Raw genomic sequence first — 22792 nt, 5'->3', positions numbered from 1 at the left:
GAGCCCACAGTGGGGCTGGGCTGCCCAGGCCTCCTTTTCTCCCCCACCCTCTGCCAGAGGAGGGGCTGCCATGCAAATGGGGGTCCCTCCAGGGACTGCCCAGCCCCTCCCTGGGCCCTGGGGCTGGAGCTCAGCTCACACCCCAGACTGAGGAGAATGGAAGTGGGCTCACCCCTTGGGGGGCCCTGGGAGGAAGCACCTGCTGAGACAGCACATCACTGAGCACAGGCCCAGCCACAGGCCCTGGCTCCTATTAGTTAAGGTCCTTAATGTGCAGCTACATTGGGACCACAGGGCGGTCCCACAGCGCCCACTGCTGGTGGCAGCACACACCTGCCCTTGGCCCAAAGCCCTGAGAGCTCAGCTGCACCTGCAGCTCAGAGGGGACTGTCTCTGGCCACACATCCTGGCCTGGTCCCAGGTCCTGTGACTCTGATGCACTGGAGCCTCCCTGCAGCGCCTCACTCCCAGGAGGAGTCCCGTCTGTGGGAGGAGCCATCATGGACACAAAGGACAGATTGATTAGGTCTCCCCTCCAGTGAAGATGGTGCAAAAGTCAGTGCACAGTGACCCTCATGTCCGACGTCACAGCCCAGGGTCACCTTCCTCTGGTTACTGGGACTCACAGGGCTGTTCAGGGAATTTCCTGGGAACACACTCAGGGTCAAGTTCAAAGCAGGACTTTCCACCAGACCTTTCAGGTCATGAGATGCATGTGCAGGTTCATGGAGATCTGATGTGATGGACTCAGACACATCATGGCTTCTGCAGGCCTCACATTGGCCAGTGGAATGTGTCACAGCTCACTCATTTCAGGAACTGACTTTTTATCTCATTTCTGTATCCCTTGTTTCTTGTAGGATTTTCTTAGTTGTCCTAAAAATTTTTTATATTTAAATAAATCTTTACCTGCTGTACTTTCTGACTCATTGTCTTATTTTAGTGACAAATGTGAGATTGTGATGTGTGTGATGACTCAGTGAAATTCTGGGCAGTTGACCGCAGAAATCATCACATCCTTACTGAATGGAAACCACAATAGGAAATTGTCACTTTTCTCTTAATCCCTCACATGGGGATGAACCCTGACCTAGGACCTGAGGAGCCCGAGGGAGAGGAGGATGTGAGGGAGGCAGCAGCAGAGGAGGGAAGAGGGGGAGGGAGGGTGTCACTGAGAGTGTGCTGGTTGTGACCAACCTTCTGTGGGTTTGTTCAGAGAAGGAGAAGGTTGTGCCCATGACCAGGGTGGACACTAACATATTAGACATGATGGGTCAGTGGTGACACAGGGTTCACACACATGACATTAATCTGTGGGGAGCATGGCTGTCTGGGTGACCATGTGCAGTTGCAGACAGAGGATGTGAGCTGATAGGAAACATATGCTGGTCTCGGGCCCAGGCTCCGGCACAAGCTCCTGAACCCTTGTCACTCCCGGTGGGAAGGGTGGGCCTTTTGCTGAAGAGTGTGGGCTCCTGTGATTGACACCCGAAGTTTAGGAAGCCCTCACCTCTGGGCCCAGTGGTTTTGGTCTCACTTCCTCGTCATCTGAGACACTGTGTGTAATGAAAGCTGCTCCCACTGACATGAGTTGTAGCGCAGTGATAGTCGGCCTCGTCCTCAGGCTGCAGCCCCGAGATGAGCAGGAGCCCTGCTTTGGCCGAGGCGTCTTTGGATCCAGAGAAGCGGCTGGGGACCCCGGAGCCCTGGTTCTTACTTGAGTCTGATTTATATTCCAGGAGAAACCGGGGAGGGCTCCCTGGCTTCTGCTGGAACCAGAGTATCCAGTTATCACTAATATCGGAAACACCACTCAGGGTGCAGGTGAGTCTGGCTGTGGCTCCCGGAGAAGCAGAGAGAGAGGGCGGCTGAGTCAGCACAGGCTGGGAGAGGGACCCTGCAGACACAGACACTTGTCAGTGATGGGCAGGGACCAGGGGACGGTTCCCAGGAGCTTGAGCAAAAAGGGAAGAAGCCTGGTCCCAGGCCTGTCCCTACCTGTGCAGTGAGAGAGGAGCGCGAGGAGCAGAGGAGTCCAGGCCATGGTGCTCACAGCCCTGAGCCCACAGTGGTGCTGGGCTGCCCAGGCCTCCTTTTCTCCCCACCCTCTGCCAGAGGAGGGGCTGCCATGCAAATGAGGGTCCCTCCAGACACTGCCCAGCCCCTCCCTGGGCCCTTGGGCTGGAGCTCAGCTCACACCCCAGACTGAGGGGCATGGAGGTGGGCTCACCCCTTGGGGACCCTGGAGGAAGCACCTGCTGAGACAGCACATCACTGAGCACAGGGCCCAGCCACAGGCCCAGGCTCCTATTAGTTAAGGTCCTTAATGTGCAGCTACATTTGGACACAGGGCAGACCCACAGCTCCCCCTACTGGTGGCAGCACACACCTGCCCTTGGTCCGAAGCCCTGAGAGCCCAGCTGCACCTGCAGCTCAGAGGGGACTGTCTCTGGCCACACATCCTGGCCTGGTCCCAGGTCCTGTGACTCTGATGCACTGGAGCCTCCCTGCAGCACCTCACTCCCAGGAGGAGTCCCGTCTGTGGGAGGAGCCATCATGGACACAAAGGACAGATTGATTAGGTTTCCCCTCCAGTGAAGATGGTGCAAAAGTCAGTTCACAGTGACCCTCATGTCCGATGTCTCAGACCAGGGACACCTTCCTCTGGTTACTGGGACTCACAGGGCTGTTCAGGGAATTTCCCAGGAACACACTCAGGGGCAAGTTCAAAGGAGGACTTTCCACCAGACCTTTCACTTCCTGAGTTGCATGTGCAGGTTCATAGGGATGTGCCCGCAACCAAGGTACATGCCCCCGACGGGAATCAAACCTGGGACCCTTCCGTCTGCAGGCCAAAGCTCTATCCACTGAGCCGAACCAGTTAGGGCCAAAGAATGTATACGCCTGGGGTATGACTACCCACCAGCAGCCGCTGAGTCGGGGAGTTATGCTCAGATCACCTGGTGAGGTTACTTTTTTCCCATCCACATTTCTCAGATTTCTGGGTTTCACATTTCTTGGAGGCTGTTGTTGTGGGGCCACACCACGTTTCTTTGTTGCTGCTCCTCCTCATACAGAAGATGTTGTCCCTGACACCCTGACACCCCTGTTACACCTGCCATGAGTCAGCCCATCCTGGGCAAAGGGTCCTAACAGGTCAGCCTAATGACCACTTCTCATCCTGTTAGCACAGGCAGCCAGATATTCATAAAGGAGGGGAGCAGAGGGGAGCAGGCATCAAGTCTAATAAACCAACGAGCTGAAGGGGACAGTAAGCCCGCGTCACAGGATGTTGCAGCATTTGAAGGCTCCTCAAGGGACCGCTGCTTTAGGGCCTAATCTCAGAAGTGGGCAGGAGGGTCCTTACAGGTTGTCGCCAGGGGAGAAATAAAAACAGCTGGGGAAATGCCTCTGCCAGGCTCACGCCCAGTCGAAACCAAGAGGGCACAGGCGAGGTGCTTCTGCTGGTAGGCATATCGGCAGTGCCCACAGAGGCCTGCCAGCTCTTCCCTCGGTTCATCTCTTTCCTTACACCTTTCCCTGCTGTGTCATATCAAGCCAATTTAGATGACTTGTTCCAGAAGAATATGGGGCCTTGGGACCCATGGATTGCATAATTCACTTCACTTTCTTTTTTTAAAAAATATTTTTTAATTTATCTCAGAGAGGAAGGGAGAGAAAGAAAGAGAGAGAGCTAGAAACATCAATGATGAGAGAGAATCATGGATCGGCTGCCTCCTGCAGGCCCCCTACGGGGGGGGGTCGAGCCCGCAACCTGGGCACGTGCCCTGACCGGGAACGGAACCGTGACCTCCTGGTTCATAGGTGGATGCTCAAGCTCTGAGCGGCGCCGGCCGGGCAGTTTCACTTTCGAAGTTGGAACACCTTGGTCAGGAGTCTTATCTGATCCGTAAGGGACTCTTACCCCTGTCCCTGCGGATTCTTTTCTGGCCCTTTCACCTCTGTCCTCCTCCTCCTTGTCCCCTGTCATCGCTCCCTAATCCTCACCCAACCTGACCACACCTTACAGACCCTGTCTTTCCACGCAGGGACACCCCACTCTGCACCTCCAGTTCTCACCCTCATTCCCACACGCCGTCAGCCCAGCACTGCCCACTGGGGGGCCGGGGTCTCGGGGCATCAGAGAAGGTTTAAAGGTTCCGTGCCCAGGAGCCGGGCCTGATAGCGCGCCCCACCTGCTCGAGGCTGATCATTAACCCAGAGCTCATATAAGGAGAGGGCCCCTCCTGGGCATGGGGACAGCGCCGCCCGCAGCCATGGCCAGCACCGTGAGCCCCAGCACCGTGACCGGGACCCCGGGCCCCCCCGAGATGTCAGAGCGCATCCGAAACGCCGCCGACATCTCCGTCATCGTCATCTACTTCGTGGTCGTGATGGCTGTCGGGCTGTGGGTACGTAGGAGCCCAGAGCGGGTTTGGGGTGGGCGCATGGCTTGGGGTAAAACATCGAAGGGAGGGAAAAGTGACGAAGCTGAGAACATTCACAGCTGTCACTGATGTCATTGTCCTCCTCTCAGAATCATTTTCTTCTTCTTCTTTTTAAATATATTTTTATTGATTTCACAGAGGAAGGGAGAGGGAGAGGGAGATAGAAACATCAATGATGAGAGAGGATCATGGATTGGCTGCCTCCTGCACAACCCCTACTGGGGATCGAACCCGAAACCCAAGCACATGCCCTTGACCGGAATTGAACCTGGGACCCTTCAGTCCAAAGGCCAAGGCTTTATCCACTGAGCAAACCAACCAGGGCAACATCAATAAGGCTGACACTGGCTTACTGTCTTCTCCTAACCACCCCATCCTGTGCACGGGGCCAGCCCTGGGGACTCCAGGCTTCATCTGTTCAGCATCTCCAGCTTGTGGCAAATTGAATAAGGGCATTATTTTTTAAAAATATATCTTTTTATTGATTTCAGAGAGGAAGGGAGATGGAGAGAGAGATAGAAACATCAATGAGGAAAGAGAATCATGGATGGGCTGCCTCCTGCATGCCCCACACTGGGGATCGAGCCCACAACCCGGGTATGTGCCCTGACTGGGAATTGAACCGTGACCTTCTGGTTCATAGGTCGACGCTCAACCACTGAGCCACGCTGGCTGGGCGACATTGTTTTTCTTATCTCACTTCTCTTATTTCCCTTTGTTATTTTCTCACTTTCTACCACAGTTGAGTTGGATGCTTAATTCACTGATGCCCCTTCTTTCTTTTGGTAACGGATTGAAGGCTACCGATTTCCTTCCACACACAGCTTCAGAGACACCTCACTCACAGCGTTTTCCTGTTTCGTATTGTGGGCAGTATTACAGACATCTCCTCCATTGTCTTCCTAAATGAAACTAACCAGAGCGGTTAGGACAAACGTTGAGGAATGTAATCCCTGAAGTCCCCGGGATTCTGCTTTGGTCCTTTAAAAATCAGTGCTACGTCGCAGTCTCCAGGAGAACGTTTCTCTCTTCGGGGAGCTGCAAAGGGTCCGTTTCATCGGTACTGTGACCCGGCCCCGGGGGCACCTTGGTGCGGCGGCTGTGGTCTGACCCCCCCACGTCTTCCCTCCGCACAGGCCATGCTGAAGACCAACCGGGGCACCGTTGGGGGCTTCTTCCTGGCTGGCCGGGACATGGTCTGGTGGCCGGTGAGTGGGCAGAGCTTCTGGGAGATGAACTGTGTGTGTGTATGTGTGTGTATGCATGTGTATGTGTGTGTATGTGTGTGTATGCGTGTGTATGTGTGTATCTGTGTGTGTGTGTGTGTGTGTGTGTGAAAATAAAGAAAACATTGGGTGTGCTCATCTTTTTTTTTTTTCAGAGAGGGAGGGAGAGGAAGGAGAGAGAGAGGGAGAGGGAGAGAGAGAGAAACATCAATGATGAGAGAGAATCGTTGATCAGCTGCCTCCTGCACGCCTCCTACTGGAGATCGAGCCCACAACCCGGGCATGTGTCTTGACCGGCGGAAATCGAACCGTGACCTCCTGGTTCATAGGTCGACGCTCAACCACTGAGCCACGCCCGCTGGGCTAGCTTTTTTGTCAACCATTCAGAAACGGAAGAAATACTCTGGGTGCACCAACCCTACGGACACCGGGTTCCGCCCACGGGCTGTAGTTGGCGGGCTCCTGGCCCAAGGGGTAGCGACGGGAACATCGCCGCGTGTCCCTGCAGTTCGGAAGCCTGACTGGAGTCTGTTAACTCTGACCCGCGTCTGTGCTCTTGGATTCCAGATGGGCGCCTCCCTCTTCGCCAGCAACATCGGCAGCGGCCACTTCGTGGGGCTGGCGGGCACCGGGGCGGCTTCGGGCATCGCCACCGCAGTCTTTGAGTGGAACGTGAGTGACATCATGGGCGACGACAGTCAGGGAGGACTGGCTGCCTTTTCAGACTCCGAGGCCGTGAGACGGCACGGCCCCCGGCCAGGCCTCTCTGACGCCTCCCTCTCTGCTTGGTTTCCTGCAGGCCCTGGTGCTGCTGCTGGTGCTTGGCTGGTTCTTTGTCCCCATTTACATCAAGGCAGGCGTGAGTACCCGCGGGACTGTGGGCACGCCTGGTCGGCATCCATTGACACGCTCATTCTCCCTGCTCAGCCGGGAGACCTGGGTGAGACCGTTTGTTGCAGGGTCTCTGGGCTTACAATGACCCAGAGCCACTGCGTGCTGCCGGGCTGCTCCTGCGAATGGCTCAGCCACCTGCTCCCAGGCCTTCCCCGCCGTGAGGGCTCCACTCGCCCACGTCCTCCCCAACTCGGGGCATTTTCCTTCCTCCTGATCAGTGCTATTCTGACACTTGTAAAGCGGTTTCATTTGTGATGAGGGTTAGGATGTACCGCAGCTGTGGTGGCTTCCCTTCTGCCTGCTCTGTCTCTCTGGGCCTTTTTTTTTGTTTTTTAACATATTTTTATTGACCTCAGAGAGGAAGGGAGAGAGAGAGAGAGAAACATCAATGATGAGAGAGAACCATGGATTGGCTGGGTCCTGCAGGCCCCACACTGGGGATCGAGCCCGCAACCCGGGCCTGTGCCCTGACCGGGAATCGAACTGGTGACCTCCTGGTATCTGGGTCGACGCTCAGCCGCTGAGCTGCACCCGGCTAGGCTGCAAGTAACATTTTAACTAGACTGTCACAGTTTGGGTGAAAATCATAAAAATTATCCATTGAGCGTTCACCGGGCATTTGGCGGTGGCGCGGGTATTTTACATACCGTCCCATGAAAACCCTACTTTACAGATGAGAAGCGTGGAGTCCAGGGAGAGGGTCACTCGCAAATGTTACATTTCTAGTCAGTGTCGGAGCTGGGAGCCCGTCCCAAGACTGTCCGATCCCAGCGCCTGTGTCCACCCGGCTTTGCTGCTTTCTGGAGAGACGATGCCTCCCTCCCCTCGGTTCCCCGAGGCGCCCCAGGCCTGCCCGCCCCCGTGCTCGGTGAGCGTGGAGGGACCGGATGTGCTGGGCCAGTGAGCCCCTGCTGTCTCCGCAGGTGATGACCATGCCCGAGTACCTCAAGAAGCGCTTCGGGGGGAAGCGGCTGCAGATCTACCTCTCCGTCCTCTCCCTCTTCATCTGCGTGGCTTTGAGGATCTCGGTGAGTTCATGCTCCTGGCCTGTTAAGCTTTGCAAGACTGCTTTTAAATAATATATCCTTGTATTGCTTTCTGAGAGGAAGGGAGAGGGAGAGAGAGAGAAACAACAATGATGAGAGAGAATCATGGATCAGCTGCCTCCTACACGCCCCACACTGGGGATCGAACCCGCAACCCAGGCTTGTGCCCTTGACCAAGAATCGAATCGGCAGGGGTGCACAGGATGGCACCCAACCAACAGCACCACACCAGCCAGGGCCCTTAATTTTTTCTTTTTTAATCTAAGGCTGCCCCTACACAATAGATTTCACAAATACGTGTTGAAAGAACTCTAAAGCTGTGTGTGTGTGTTTAATTAAATTCCTTGGAGATAATCGTGGAGGAAAGCAGAGAGGAGTTGGAAGAGTCAGCAGCACGTGTAAAAAACACAGACAGAGTAACGGCTTGCTGCTGGCACATCAGTGACTCATGAGGTTATGGCCCGGGGTGCAGAGTCTAGGCCGCTCCTGAGGGCGGAAGTTGACTCCCCAATCGCTCTGCTGTTGAGCCGAGTCGTGGCTGGAAGTGAGCCAGCTGCTCGGATGAGGGGCTGAGCCCGCCTGGCAAAGCGTGAGCATCTCCCAGCGCTTCCTGGGCATGTGGCGCTCCGAGCCCGGGGAAGCGAGGATCCCTCTGCGCTCGGAGTCCACCACATGGTTAAGGAGTTAAGAATTTAACCAGAGCCAGAGCCAGTGTGGCTCATCGGCCCGTGGACCACAGGGTCCCAGGTTCGAATCCAGTCAAGGGCACCATACCTCAGTTGCAGACTCCTTCCCTGGCCCCGGTTGGGGCATGTACAGGAGGCAACCAATCGATGTGTGTATCTCTCTCTGTGTCTCTCCCCCTCCCTTCTGCTCTCTCCTAAAAAATCAATGGAAAGCCCTGGCCGGTTTGGCTCAGTGCATAGAATATCAGCCTGCGGCTTGAAGGGTCCCGCGTTCGATCCCCAGTCAGGGCACATGCCTGGGTTGCAGGCTCGATCCCCAATACGGGGTGTGCAGGAGACAGCCAATCAATGATTCTCTCTCATCATTGATGTTTCTCTCTCTCTCTCCCTCTCTGAAATCAATAAAAAAATATTTTTAAAAATAAAATAAAAATTAATAGAAAAATATCCTTCGGTGGGGATTAACATAAAAAACGCACTTAAATAAAAACAATTTAACCATAAGATTGTCAGTACTTTATGACAATGGCTGCAGATATAGTCAGTGTGAGCCTGAGTGGAGTGTGTGGACAAGCACAGAAGACATGCTGTGGATGCTCAGGAAAGCAGGTGGGAATGGAAGTCTCCGCTTGGGGTGTTGGGGGATTACACAACCCCCAGGCCAGGAAAGAGGAGGGGCCGAGGAAAGTGAGGGGCTCGCCATGTTCCCCAGTGGGCAGGGCTCAGCGACCTCCCAGGTCTTCCCTGCCTCTGACCTCTACAGCTTTGCGGTCCTCCAGGGCATGAACCAGGTGCTGGGGCAGAATGCGAGTGGCCAAAGGGGCCCACGGGATGCAGCCTCCAGTGGCAGAAGGATCCGGTTGCGGGGGTCGGGGGGGGAGGGTGGGGGCGTGATGGAATGATGGGAGCTGAATGGAGGAGCACGAAGGTCAAGGGCACGTGTGTGACTGACTGTGCAGGGGCTGTGGTCGGCTGAGAAGGTACAGTAGCAGGAGTCCATCCTTACCAAAAAGGTCGTGTTTTAAGTGCTATTAATAATGATTAGCCGAAACCGGTTTGGCTCAGTGGATAGAGCGTCGGCCTGTGGACTGGAGGGTCCCAGGTTCGATTCCGGTCAGGGGCATGTGCCTGGGTTGCGGGCACATCCCCAGTGGGAGATGTGCAGGAGGCAGCTGATCGATGTTTCTCTCTCATCGATGTTTCTAGCTCTCTATTTCTCTCCCTTCCTCTCTGTAGAAAAATCAATAAAATATATTTTTTTAAAAAAAGATAATGATTAATCTTGCGCACAACCTTCTGTGCACTGTTGCTATTGCACTCTGATAACAGATTGGGTCCTGGTTACTGGTTAAACCGATCACGATGAGGAGTGAGGACAGGACAGCCTCCCCAGTCCTCCTGCCCCAGGTTTCATTTCAAATCTTAGAGAGGAAAACATCTACCATCTCCTGTGACACCCCTCCGAACCCGGGTTCTCCAAAGGAACCTGCCTCTAACGCTTTGGATCCTGAATCCTGCCCCCGTATCCCTTCCCCTCACTCGAAACCAAAACATAACAAAAACATGGGAAATGGCATGTAAGCATGTTAGTTAGAAACACAGAAGAAACATCCCTAGGTGCGGGCACAGAGTAAGTGGGAAACTGGATTTAGCCAGGGTTGGAGTTGGGCTAGAGGAGTTCAACAGAAGGAGAGATAGGCAAAGAGATCGAAGCTAAGGGCCCGGCCAGTGATGCTCAGTGGTTGAGTGTCGACCTATGAACCAGGAGGTCAGGGTTCGATTCCCAGACAAGGCACATGCCCTGGTTGGGGGCTCAATCCCCAGTGTGGGGCGTGCAGGTGGCAGCCGATCAGTGATTCTTTCTCATCGTTGATGCTTCTCTCTCTCTCTCCCTCTCCCTTCCTCTCTGAGATCAATAAAAATAAACTTTAAAAAAAGAGAGAGAGATTGAGGCTATGGGCTGATGGCCCTGCCTGTCCATTATAGTCAGACATATTCTCTGGAGCCATATTCATCAAGCTGGCCCTGGGACTGGACCTCTACCTGGCAATCTTCATCCTCTTGGCTATCACCGCCATCTACACGATCACTGGTGAGTCCTCCGCGTGCTTAGCTCGGCCATGCTACCTTCTGCTCGCGTCACCTGAGCATTAGCCTTGTCGCCGCCAAGGTAAGGCTACCCCTTTATTCCGCTCAGAGTCAGGTGCAGCCTAGAAACACAGCCAGAGCGTAGGAAAGCGGGTCCTCGGTGTTAGTTATGATCACCTTGATCCAGGTTAACGATGTGATGGGTGGGACAGGGAGACGCTATTTGGGCTCAACGACATTGCCGCAAAACGCAGGTCAACAGTAATACACGGTATTCCACTAAGGAAACAATGGTATGTTCCAACGCTGGAACAGAAATGGCTTCGCCCAGTTCTTCAGAGCAGGTATCCTGTGCTAAAGAGAGCGAACTGAGGGATTGTTATGGGAGATTTTCATGATATTATAACATGGACTTTCCCCCTACTTAATATTCAAAAGCACACACAAAGGTAGAACTCCACCATAATTCATAGAAACGTTGAGTGGAGGCAAGGCGAGGAAGACAGGAGGACCAATGAGAGACACACCTTCCAAGGAGATGATGATGCCACCGGGAGCTTCTGATCTGTTTTCTGCTGAGTCATTTCCGGGGTTTGGGTAGAAGAGAACCTAAAGGCAAAGGCGAGTAGGGGAGGGCACCTGAGTCAAACATCCTGGCTCTTTTCTTCTCTCCACAGGGGGCTTGGCCTCGGTTATTTACACCGACACCCTCCAGACCATCATCATGCTGATCGGCTCGTTCATCCTCATGGGGTTTGGTAAGCGATGGCCGTGTGAACGGGGCCGTGGGGTGGAAGTCATGGGACTGTGGATCCCGAGAGAAGGGTCCTGAGAATACAACCAGGCCGATGGGAGGTGCCGGAGTGCCTCCCACCACGGAGGGGTCGTTAGGGAAATGGTGTCTCACGTTTCTGTGGAACACTGTCTTGTATCCGATGCCGTTGCAGCATTTGCCGAAGTCGGAGGCTATGAGAGTTTTACGGAGAAGTATATGAACGCCATCCCATCCATAGTCGAAGGGGACAACCTGACAATTAGCCCCGCGTGCTACACTCCTCGGCCAGACTCCTTCCACATTTTCCGAGACGCTGTCACCGGGGACATTCCGTGGCCGGGAATGATCATAGGAATGACCATCGTGGCTGCGTGGTACTGGTGCACAGATCAGGTAAAGCGTGTGCATGTGCGTGTGTGTGTGTGTGCGTGTGTGTGTGTGTCTGAGTGTGTGTGTGAGTGTGTGTGACTGTGTGTGTGACTGAGTGTGTTTGCATGTGGGTGTGCATGTGTGTGTGTGAGTGTGTGTGTGTGTGTGTGCGTGAGTGTATGTGTGAATACCTTTATGTTGTTCTTTTTCTTCTCCTAGAAAACCATCTAGTTTCACCATTTAAAAAGTCAAATACTTTGCCCTAGCCAGTTTGGCTCAGTGGATAGAGTGTCAGCCTGCAGACTGAAGGGTCCCGGGTTCGGTTCCGGGTCAGAGCACATGTCCGGGTTGCAGGCTCAATCCCCAGTAGGGGGCGTGCAGGAGGCAGCTGATCCATGAGTCTCTCTCATCATTGACGTTTCTATCTCTCTCTCCCGCTCCCTTCCTCTCTGTAGTCAATATCAATATACTTTTTTACAAAAAAGAAAGAAAGAATCCTATTTACAGATGAGAAACCTGAAACTCACAGAAGTCAAATGCTCATGTGGGAGGAGCAGGGATCCAAATCCACATTTTACTCCGAAGCTCAATCTTCCCTCGTCGCCATCCCACTTCTCATTGGCACGCTAGTCCCTGAGGAGGCGCCCCCGTGACGCGCCCTCCGGCTGCCTCATGACTAGGCGTGTTCTCCCGGCAGGTCATCGTGCAGCGCTGCCTCTCCGGCAAGGACATGTCCCACGTGAAGGCCGCCTGCATCATGTGTGGGTACCTGAAGCTGCTGCCCATGTTCCTCATGGTGATGCCAGGAATGATCAGCCGCATCCTGTACACAGGCAAGTCCTGAGCCAGAAGTTCCCATCATTTATGCTTGAATTACGAATCGTGTTTTATAAGATGTTTTAAGTCAGCTAAGAGTAACTGCTAATGTTGAAAATCTCCCTTAAAAATCTTTATTATGCCCTCGCCAGTGTGGCTCAGTGGATAGAGCGTTGGCCTGCAGACCAAAGGGTCCCGGGTTCGATCCTGGTCAAGGGCATGTACTTTGGTTGCAGGCTCCTCCCCAGCCCGGGCCCTGGACGGGGCACGTGCAGGAGGCAGCCCATCGATGTGTTTCTCTCACATCGATGTTTCTCTCTGTCTTTCTGTCTATCTTCCACACTCCCTAAAAATCAATGGGAAAATACCCTCAGGTGAGGATTTAAAAAATAAATAAATAAAAATAAACTGCCATCTTTTCTTTAAAAAAAAATGTATTATGAGGAGTCAAGAAAACATAGAATATTTCTTACCTAATCCAAGACCACTGGTGTTTATGGAGGCAATCCATCAGATAGCACTAACCTCTCACTTCATGTTTTCGCAACTGGGCCTGGAGAAAACGTGTTTATTTTCCTGAAAACCTGTTAAGGGGAGCATCAAGTGAGCAACATTCCTGCATATTGCAACATTATGGTGTTGTCTACAGCAATAAAGAACGGATAGATAGCCAGGGAGTAGCCAAAGATAGGATTGTTCACTATCTCAAAACTTGGGGCCATGCTGACATCATCATCTTGGATGTAAACAGCAGACTATAAAATATCACCGCAACAATGACCATAGTTGTGCCATAAACACATTTCTCTCCAGAAAAGGATTAGAAAGGAATAATAAACTAAGAGAAGCTCATGTGCGAAGGTGTTAGTATTCTGGGTGACTTTTTATATCCCATTTTTCTATCTGTTTGCATAATGTCATTTTAGCTAAAATATCAGCAAGGTATTGTGCAACAACCACAGTGAATGAGGCATCATCCCACCAGGGGCAGTCACCCCAGCATCACACGTGGCACCTCCTCTTAGATGTGGGAGAAAGACACTGGCTGAATGATTGCACACAGGACCAGCTGCCTGAGTGCTGTGTTGCTGCTGTTTGATCTGTGGAGTTCTGTGCTCCTGGGAGGACGTATGCTCTTGCAGCTTTCCTGGAGGGGGAATCGCTCTCTCTAATGCTCTAGCTGGGCCACATCCCAAGGCAGAGCCTGTCCCACAGGCCAGTGCCAGGGGAGCTACAGCTGTGACACTTGGAAAGGTGTATTCTAGCCAAAGAGGAAGCAGATCGATTGCAGGCAGTTCAAAGTTGAGCCTCAATTTCCAGGCTAACGTCTTTCCTCTAACTCATGACCTTACCACTTGTCTCTGCGGCCAATGGTTGTAGGTCTTACCTGTTTGGGCCCCACTCACTGAACCCACTTATCTGACTTCCTCTTCAGAGAAGGTGGCCTGTGTGGTCCCCTCTGAGTGTGTGAAACACTGTGGCACGGAAGTCGGCTGCACTAACTATGCCTACCCAATGCTGGTGATGGAGCTGATGCCTGACGGTAAGAAAATGTCCTGCTCAGGTAAATGGGGAAAGAAAGTGTGATGAGCCCTGGCTGGTGTGTCTCAATGGTTAGAGCATCGGCCTATGAACCAGAGGGTCTCAGGTTTGAGTCCCAGTTTAGGGCCCGTGCCTGGGTTGCAGGTTCCATCCCTGCCCCCAGTCACTGCTCCCAGTGCGTGTGGGAGGCAACCAATCGATGTGTCTCTCTCAAAGACAAATACTGCATGATGTCACTTATATGTGGAATCTAAAGAAATAGAGGAGTGGAATGGTGGTTGCCAGGGGATGGGGAATGGGGAAATAGGAAGATATTGGTCAAAGGGTACACACGTTCAGTTATAATATGGATAAGTCCTGGAGACCACAGCATAAAGACTACAGTTAATAATGATGTCTTGTGTACTTGAAATTTACTAAGAAAATAGATCTCAAGTATTCTCACAACAAAACAAGGTATTAGTTACTAGGTGAGGTGATGACTGGGTTAATTAGTTTGATTGTGGTAACCATTCACATGATGTATCTATCAAAACATCATGTCGCACACCTTAAATACATGCAATTTTTACTTGTCAATAATTCTGAGAATCACCAGGAAATATGCAGAAAATGCCACACGATGACATGTATCCATGGGCACATCAGTTAGTAAACAGTCCGCGTGACATTTTACCTTTGAATGGTCCTCTGGTTGGCAAGGTGATCACAGCTCACGGCGTCCAGTTCCTAACTCGTGGTTGCCTCCTCTTCCGGCCGCAGGGCTGCGAGGCCTGATGCTGTCAGTCATGTTGGCGTCTCTCATGAGCTCCCTGACCTCCATCTTCAACAGCGCCAGCACCCTCTTCACCATGGACCTCTACACGAAGATCCGGAAGCAGGCCTCGGAGAGGGAGCTCCTGATCGCTGGGCGGTGAGAGAACCCTGGTTTCTGTCTTAAATTTCTCTGCAAAGGTAGAGACATCAAAGTGAAATAGAGCCTCCTCATTTGGGGGTTCAGAGAAACTACTCATAGAGTTCTGAAGTGGGTAAAGGAACATTAGAGGATATTTAACCCAACTCTATCTCTTTCCAGATACGAAATTTGGGGCCATACGTACCAAGGAAATAGTTTCTTTTTCAGATTTCCAAATGCCTCTGATTGTCTCTTTATTCCTCCCCTCACACCACTCCCAACCACATCTTCGTGAAACCCCATCAATGTCTTTCATGGGGCCTAAAGTTTCCATCTACTCTCACAGGTTAAGGCATCATCCCTAGACGTTTCCATGCATATCACAGGCAGGAAGTAACAGATGAGGGACCTCCACACGCTACCACAGATGAGTTTACCAACTGCATTCATTAAAAACGGGGAGTCAAGAGAAACTAACCACCTCTTTAAAAGATGATGCGTTGCTGAAGATGGTAACAATCGCTTTGGTAAATGAAGCACTTGGAGAAATTCCGAGGGCTCAGTTGGTCCAGATCGTGACTCTGGATAAATGCTGCAGGACAGGAAGACCATAGGCCTCTGGGTTTCTGTGGTAGAAAAGTGTTGGGCTAGAATTCAGTAGGTCCAAGATGCAGTAGTCCACGGATGGGTCAACGATCTTGGTTATGAGTCCCCTCTAAGTCTCAATGATCAGTTAATGAGTTTCTCTTTTCCTCTCTTTCTTATTAAATGCCTACTATCACCCGGAATACAAATGTGAAAAAAATGGCATATATATGAAAAATAAGTTCATGCTTCATGGGATTTATGCCTTGGTGGGGAAGATAGATCATAAATATATTCTATATCTGGTGACAAAAAAATGCTAGGAAGATGCCCAGCCGGTGTGGCTCAGTGGTTGAGCATCCACCTATGAACCAGGAAGTCACAGGTTTGATTCCCAGTCAGGGCACAGACCCGGGTTGTGGGCTCGATCCCCAGTGGAGGGCGTGCAGGAGGTAGTTGATCAATGGTTCTCTCTCATCATTGATGTCTCTCTCTCTCTCTCTCTCTCTCTCCCTCTTCCTTCCTCTCTGAAATCAATAAAAATATATTTTTAAAAACGCTAGGAAGAAAATTAGAGCAGGATTAAAGGATGGGGACTAACTTAACACGGTGCTCAGGGGGTCCTCACGGAAGAAGTGGCATTTGAGCTCTGGGGAGAATGTGGGGGGAGCCCCGAGGCTCCGTGTGGAGGAGCAGTCAGTGCTGCCTGCAGTCCTCCACAGTCACGTGTGGGGTGCGTGTGAGGACAGCAAGAGGTGAGGCTGGCCCGTGAGAGCGATAGGAAACAAAATCAGAAAGGTGGGGGTCGGGAGATCACACAGGGCTGTTCCGGCCATAAGAGGACTTTGGATTTTATTCTGCGTGTGACTGCAAACAGCTGAAAACAGCTGAAGATAAGAGAGCACGGGACACACACCGTTTGCTTTCGGGTGATGACGACAATGGCGGTAGGAGGTGTTATTTCTTGAATCTTTACTGTGTTCTGGACCCTGTGCTCGGACGGCCCGTGGTTTATCACGCTTAGTCATTGCAAGGCTGCAGAGGTTTTGTAGAGCTTAAATGAGGCCCTGTGCCTCAGTCTCCCGCCCAAATGCTTGTCCCCGGTTCCCCCAACTCCCACCTTTCTGTTTCCGGTGAGCACAGACAAGCCATGGCCTTTTACAGAGAGTCCCGTAAATTATTATTATCTGTTTATTCATATCACAAGCACAGAAGAATATTGCAAAGTTTTAAAAAGTGAACCTATTTGGTTTTGCTCCTGACCCCCAGGAGCAAAACCGAATAGATTTTTGCTGCATCTCAATATTTTAACCAATTCCTTCTACCCGCCAAAGTACTCAAGCAGCAAAAACACACAAATTAGCCTTTCTGGCCAGTTCATTCAGCATTCTGGGACAGAGGATATTTTAATTCTAAAGCATCCTGACTCAGTTTCTCTCAAGCTAGGAAAAAAGACCAAAACAGGAGTCTGCTTTCTGTGTCCTACAAATAATTACTTAGACTTAGTGCTATGTGTTTTTTTTCCTAATTGCTATAGTGCATGAACTGCATTAGAGAATTATTAACTGAACGCTGACATTGGAACTGTTTTTATAAATGAATACTTAATCTCATCGTTGAAGCTATTATGACTGATTATAGGCTAGCAATTGCTTTATTGGAATTTTACTCATAGATAGTCCTACACAGTGGCCTGGCATGAAATTTCAAGGAGCTTGAATTTCTTTGGGGGGAAAAAAATCAATGAATGGCCCCAAGAATGCATTCAAGAACTCAAGCACAGTGGACGTATCAGTGATGCTTCTGCTTAATCATCCCTTCCTTTTGTTTGCTTCCCAGGCTGTTCATCATCCTGTTAATTATCATCAGCATTTTGTGGGTCCCGTTGGTACAAGTGTCTCAAAACGGACAGCTGTTTCATTACATAGAATCCATCTCTAGCTACCTGGGGCCGCCCATAGCCGCTGTCTTCCTGCTCGCCATCTTCTGCAAGCGAGTCAATGAACAGGTGAGTGGAAGTGCGGGGACTTCTTTTCCTGCTGGAGTGGGGAAAAACGTCTTTCTCTCGCTGGGAGGAAAATGCATCCTTTCCACCCAATTCATACATCTCAAGGCCCGTCAACTCTGCAACTTGTGTCACATAAGTCAGAGTTCTGTTCATGCTACAAAATCAGTCACAAGTGTTTGAATCTATGTACAATAGAAAAGTCACGGTAAACTTAAACTTGGGTCAAAGTAGACTGTACAAGTTTCCCCCGCTCCCCGTAAGCCGAAATGGCATAAAGTGAAGAGGCATGTACCCTTGATTTATATGGAAATTTTTTGAGAATTTCAGACCCCTCCAAAATATCCTCTCTTATGCTTTTTTAAAAAGCTATATATATATATATATATATATATATATATATATATATATATATTTTATTGATTTCAGAGAGGAAGAGAGTGGGAGAGAGAAAAACATCAATGATGAAAGAGAATCATTGATCAGCTGCCTCCTGCCCCCTACTGGGGATCGAGTCCACAACCCGGGCCTGTGCCCTTGATCAGAATCAAACCCAGGACCCTTCAGTCTGCAAGCCGACACTCTATCCACTGAGCCACACCAGCCAGGGGCCCTACCTCTCTTAGGCTTTTGATACAGTAGGACACATCTTGCTAACGGACTCACAGAACACATCAAGATGAAGCAGAGATGCTCACAGGCACAGCGCAAAGCTAGGCGGCCTGACGCTGAGCTGCTGGGTGTGGTTCCGGGGAAGGAGCTTGGCGGGGTCACTCTCATGGCTCCCCTGCATTTTGCCTCTTTTCGACTTTTTTTCATAAAAGTAAAAACCCTCTTGGAATTCCTTTCGTTCAGCGAAAACAGGTACTAAGGTAGGTCTTTCGCGAAAGCAAAGTGGAGAATGAACAGTGCCATCATGGCGTTTCAAGGCCACGGAGGGAAACATGCACCAGCAACCACACGCATTGGCATCTTTCCCTGCTTCGGTGGCCTTGCCCTCAAGGTTAGCCATGGATTGGTTCTTTGTTGTTGTTGTTAATCCTTATCCGAGGATACCTTTCCATCGATTTTTAGAGAGAGTGGAAAGGAGGGGGAGAGACAGAGAGAAACATCGATGTGAGAGAGACACGTTAATTGGTGACCTCCCGTAGGCACCCCAACCAGGGCTGGGGATCAAGCCACAACCGGTACATGCTCTTGACTGGAATCGAACCCGGGACCCTTCAGTCCAGAGGCCGATGCTCTATCCACAGAGCCACACCAGCCAGGGTCCTGTGTAGTGCTTAGTGGAGAAAGCAGGAAGGGTGGTAATTATGACCTCCTAGAATGAGCTGCTCCTCTCCTCTAAATCCCCTGGTTTTGTTCTTGCTTCTTGTGCAGGGAGCCTTCTGGGGTCTCATCGTCGGACTGCTGATCGGCCTATTTCGTATGATTGCAGAGTTTGCCTACGGAACAGGGACCTGCTTGGCTGCCAGTAACTGTCCCAAAATCATCTGTGGCGTGCACTACCTGTACTTCGCCATGATTCTCTTTGTCGTTTCCATCGTGGTCATCCTGGGAGTTTCCCTGCTAACAAAACCCATTCCTGATGTGCATGTGAGTGAGGAGTCACAGCTATATGCTCCTTTTATTCTTTTAAATATATTTTTATTGATTTCTGAGAGGAAGAGAGAGAGAGAGAAAAACATCAATGATGAGAGAGAATCACTGATCGGCTGCCTCCTGCACACCCCACACTGGGGATGGAGCCCGCAACCCGGGTATGTGCCCTGACGGGGAATCGAACCCTGACCTCCTGGTTCATAGCTCAATGCTCAACCACTGAGCCACGCCGGCCGGGCCAGAAATAATGTAAAATAGTGTGCTTTGGTGAATGAGTGTGGTAGAACACCTCTTCTTTGTTGTGTATGTCTTCCCACGCTGTGGGATTTTTTGCACTGTACAGTAAATGTGCTGTTATGTTATTGTAAACACTTGCTCATCACTCATGGGCCTGTCTGTGCTCTCTGGGCAGCTGTATCGCCTGTGCTGGGCTCTTCGGAACCGGACAGAGGAGCGAATCGATTTAGACGCAGAAGAGCAGAGACAGGAAGAAGCTGATGATGATGCTGATGAAGGTAATGTCTGGTTTGCCTTTGGCTTGAGAACTCTCTCTCTCGCTTTGAACTGTTGATTCATCGCTCTAGCGTGTTTACATGGAGTTGTTTGTAGGATGTTCTCTATTTCAAGAAACTCATTACTACAAGGATATCACACCCTGTGTGTTATAAGATGCAAATGTTTTCCCCAGCTTGGCGTTTGTTTGACTTTGTTTATTGGGCTCTATGCTATGCAAAAGTTTTTTATTTTTCTCTTAATATATTTTTATTGATTTCAGAGAGGAAGGGAGTGGTAGAGAGAGAAACATCAATGATGAGAGAGGATCATTGATCAGCTGCCTCCTGCACGCCCCCTACTGGGGATCGAGCCTGCAACCTGGGCATGTGCCCTGACCGAGAATCGAACCGTGACTTCCAGGTTCACAGGTAAACACTCAGCCACTGAGTCACGCTGGCCGGGCTCCATTTTTCTATGACTGGAGTTATCTGTGTTTTCGCAGGGATATTCCTCTAAGGCATAGAAGTAAGTTGTCGTCATTCTTTGCCGTCATCCGCACGACCTTGACGGGAGTCGGATTTCCCGAGCTTTGTGATCATTTGTTTATCTTTCTTTGGTTCAGATGATCCCGGGGAAACGCCGGGGTGTTTCAGGAGAGCATATGAGGCGTTCTGCGGTTTGCAGAGGAAAGGCCCCAAGCTGAGCAAGGAGGAGGAAGAAGCCCTGAGGAGGAAGCTGACAGACACATCCGAGAAGCCCCTCTGGAGGACTGTGGTGAACGTCAACGCCATCCTGCTGCTGGCCGTGGCCGTCTTTGCTCACGGCTATTTCGCCTGAACCCCACCGGGGCCACTAGAGGATGTATGAAGCAGAGGACAGCATTGATCTTTCACCTGTAGAGTTTGTTGTGATGCAAAAGGGAGCTATGCAGTTGCTAATTTTATCCAATAACTCTAGGCATGACTTTTAGCGTTTGCTGTTCCTTTGTGTCAGTGGAGAAAGAGTTGATCATTTAGAAAGCCAGTGAGCTGACTCCCTATGTGTGTGTGTAAACTAGGAGAGTTTGGGAATAAATTATTTTTGTATGGAGCTCATCAGATAGATTTCCCTGCGTCAAACTTGCTTCCTGCTCTTTCCAGAGATTTCCATGTAGACGGACTACCTCCCCCTACTCTGCCTCGCTTAGGACCCCCTCATCGGAAAAACAGCAACATCGTCCTCCCGAATTCGCCTCGCTGATCTCAGGGGCTTGAAAAATAGGAATGGTTCCAAGTAGTTGAGGGGAAGAGAGCTGGACATGCCCGTGGTGACTATTTATATGAACTTTTTAGAAATTATTCGTTTCTGCCTTCAATAAACTCATCTCCCACTAAAATTTAGCATATCGAGCATTGATTTTCTTAAACCACTTTATTAAAATATAATTTGCATATCATAAAATGTATCTATTTCAAGTGTACAGTTCAAACAGACTCAGGTACATAAAACAGACTAACAGCAGTCAGAGGGGAGGGTGTTAGGGGGCTGGGTGAAAAAAAGGTGAATGGTTATACAAAAACAATATATATATATATATATATATATATATACACACATATATATATACATACACACACACACATACATACATACATACATATAACACATAGACACAGACAACAGTGTGGTGATAGCCAGAGGGAAAGGGAGATTGTGAAATAGAAGTCCTTCCCGAACTTGCCTACCTTTTGTTCAAGTTGCTCTATTCTGTTCTCTGCTGCCTCAGCGCCTGCTTCCTAATCTATATCTTACCCCAACCACAGCTCCCCACAGACACGGTCGGTATTTGTCTAGAGAACAGGAAACCTGGAAGTCATGGTTTTGGGTGTGTTTATTTTTATCAAAGTAATACATTTTCATTAGGGGACCAAATGCGGTTTAATAGGACACCCGTACGGCATCTCTCCTGGATGTATCTCCCATTCCCATTTCCACGCGACCGCGTCGCACCCAGAGGAGGTAGGTAGATACTATAAGCACCAAGGTTCCTGTTTTTCCAAAGAGAAAAAAATACACAGTCGAGACAAAATAATTTATCACAACAGACACGATGAATCATTAGCAAAGCCAGACTCGGGATCCAAGACAATCGAGCTGCTTTGTGCCCACGCCGTCTACCAGCCGTCCACCCTGGCCCTGTATCCAACCTCAACAGTACCGCACACTCCACACAAAGCCGAGGGCGCCGAGCAATGCCAGCCACGTGGAACTCTCCACGCTTCCCTCTCCCCTTCCTAGCTTTAGGGGAACAGAAGGGCTCAGCAAACAGTGACCTCTGGGGTTCCTTCCACACGCGCAAGCCACTCCTTCGCCTGCTGAGCCGTTTTACACCCAGGGACCACTCTCAGCTCCGTGCAGCCCCAGATCCCAGCTCTTCTCTAAGCTCGCCTGAGATCCGTCCATGCTAACTAACATCCTGACCTTTTCTGCACGTTCATGAGCCTCTATTACCATATCGTTGAGATTTCACAGGTGGAATGGAAAGAATCCTATTTAAAGTCATTGCATTTTAAAACCTTCTCCCTGGGACACAAACACGTTCAACAAGAAATACACTCCGCTTAGCGAAATGTGTGGAGCACGCCCACCCGAACGGAGACCACCTGCCCTAACCTTGGTCAACGGGTGATGGCCGGTCTAGACAACTGGAAAGAGTAAGAGCTGTGGTCACGTGAACTCATGGGGAGGAGAATTTCAGGCTAATTGTCTCAATAGTTCAGGACAGCATGGTGGTTTTGAGATGACGGACCCCCCGCCCCCCAAGAGGCACATTTGCTCTGGGATATGACACAGAGTCAACTTCTCAGTCAATATGTCAACACCCACATCATGAGGAAGAGTGGCCCCTGGAAATGCATGATAGTCGCTCCAGAGTGTACTTTGTGCAGCCACAGAAAAAGGTTAACCCCAAAACAAAGCATGTGTTCATAAATAATGCCCTTATTAGCCATTCAGCCCACACACGCGTTGCCGAGGGGCTAGAACATTCCAGGCACCGTGAATGCCAACGTGAGGGAAATCCCAAACACGTGGCACCCCCACTGGACATTTTTAAGGAGACCAGAAAATCCTCTTGACTCAAGATTATCTCCCTCCCCCCGCCCCCCCACCCCGCCCCCTACACACACACACACACACACACACACACACACACACACACACACACGGGCCTTGAGAGCTGTGGATGGTTTGCTCAGCATCATTATTCTTGACTGACTGCTTTTGAAAGGTTGCCTTGCTGACGGTCGCCGGTTTGTGGTCTTTCCTCTGAACTTCCAAAA

At 50.7% G+C, this 22792-nt stretch overlaps 1 protein-coding gene across 1 annotated transcript; it reads left to right on the top strand.

Annotated features, from left to right (window-relative positions):
- The first annotated feature begins 4277 nt into the window (after nt 1-4277).
- Nucleotides 4278-20847, top strand: LOC138997925 (solute carrier family 5 member 4). Its single transcript, XM_070399881.1, has 15 exons — nt 4278-4412; nt 5585-5656; nt 6242-6346; nt 6474-6533; nt 7492-7596; nt 10287-10392; nt 11066-11146; nt 11336-11556; nt 12230-12365; nt 13784-13891; nt 14653-14803; nt 17210-17378; nt 18756-18971; nt 19390-19492; nt 20095-20847. The coding sequence occupies exons 1-15, from the start codon at nt 4278-4280 to the stop codon at nt 20307-20309; spliced, it is 1983 nt and encodes a 660-aa protein (XP_070255982.1). The 3' UTR covers nt 20310-20847.
- Nucleotides 20848-22792: the final 1945 nt, after the last annotated feature.

Source organism: Myotis yumanensis, unplaced genomic scaffold (genome assembly GCF_028538775.1).
Source record: "Myotis yumanensis isolate MYYU_CA2020_CCGP unplaced genomic scaffold, mMyoYum1.0.hap1 SCAF_19, whole genome shotgun sequence".
Taxonomy (NCBI): Eukaryota; Metazoa; Chordata; class Mammalia; order Chiroptera; family Vespertilionidae; genus Myotis; species Myotis yumanensis.
The sequence above is the reverse complement of the archived record's forward strand: the minus strand, read 5'-3'. Positions and strand labels throughout refer to the sequence as shown.

What these genes read in the sequence shown, in the direction of transcription:
- LOC138997925 (XM_070399881.1), top strand. Translation starts at nt 4,278, where the DNA reads ATGGCCAGCACCGTGAGCCCCAGCACCGTGACCGGGACCCCGGGCCCC. An exon ending in CGCCATCTACACGATCACTG is followed by an intron (nt 10,393 to 11,065) that starts GTGAGTCCTCCG and finishes TTCTCTCCACAG; the next exon opens with GGGGCTTGGCCTCGGTTATT. An exon ending in GAGCTCCTGATCGCTGGGCG is followed by an intron (nt 14,804 to 17,209) that starts GTGAGAGAACCC and finishes TTTGCTTCCCAG; the next exon opens with GCTGTTCATCATCCTGTTAA.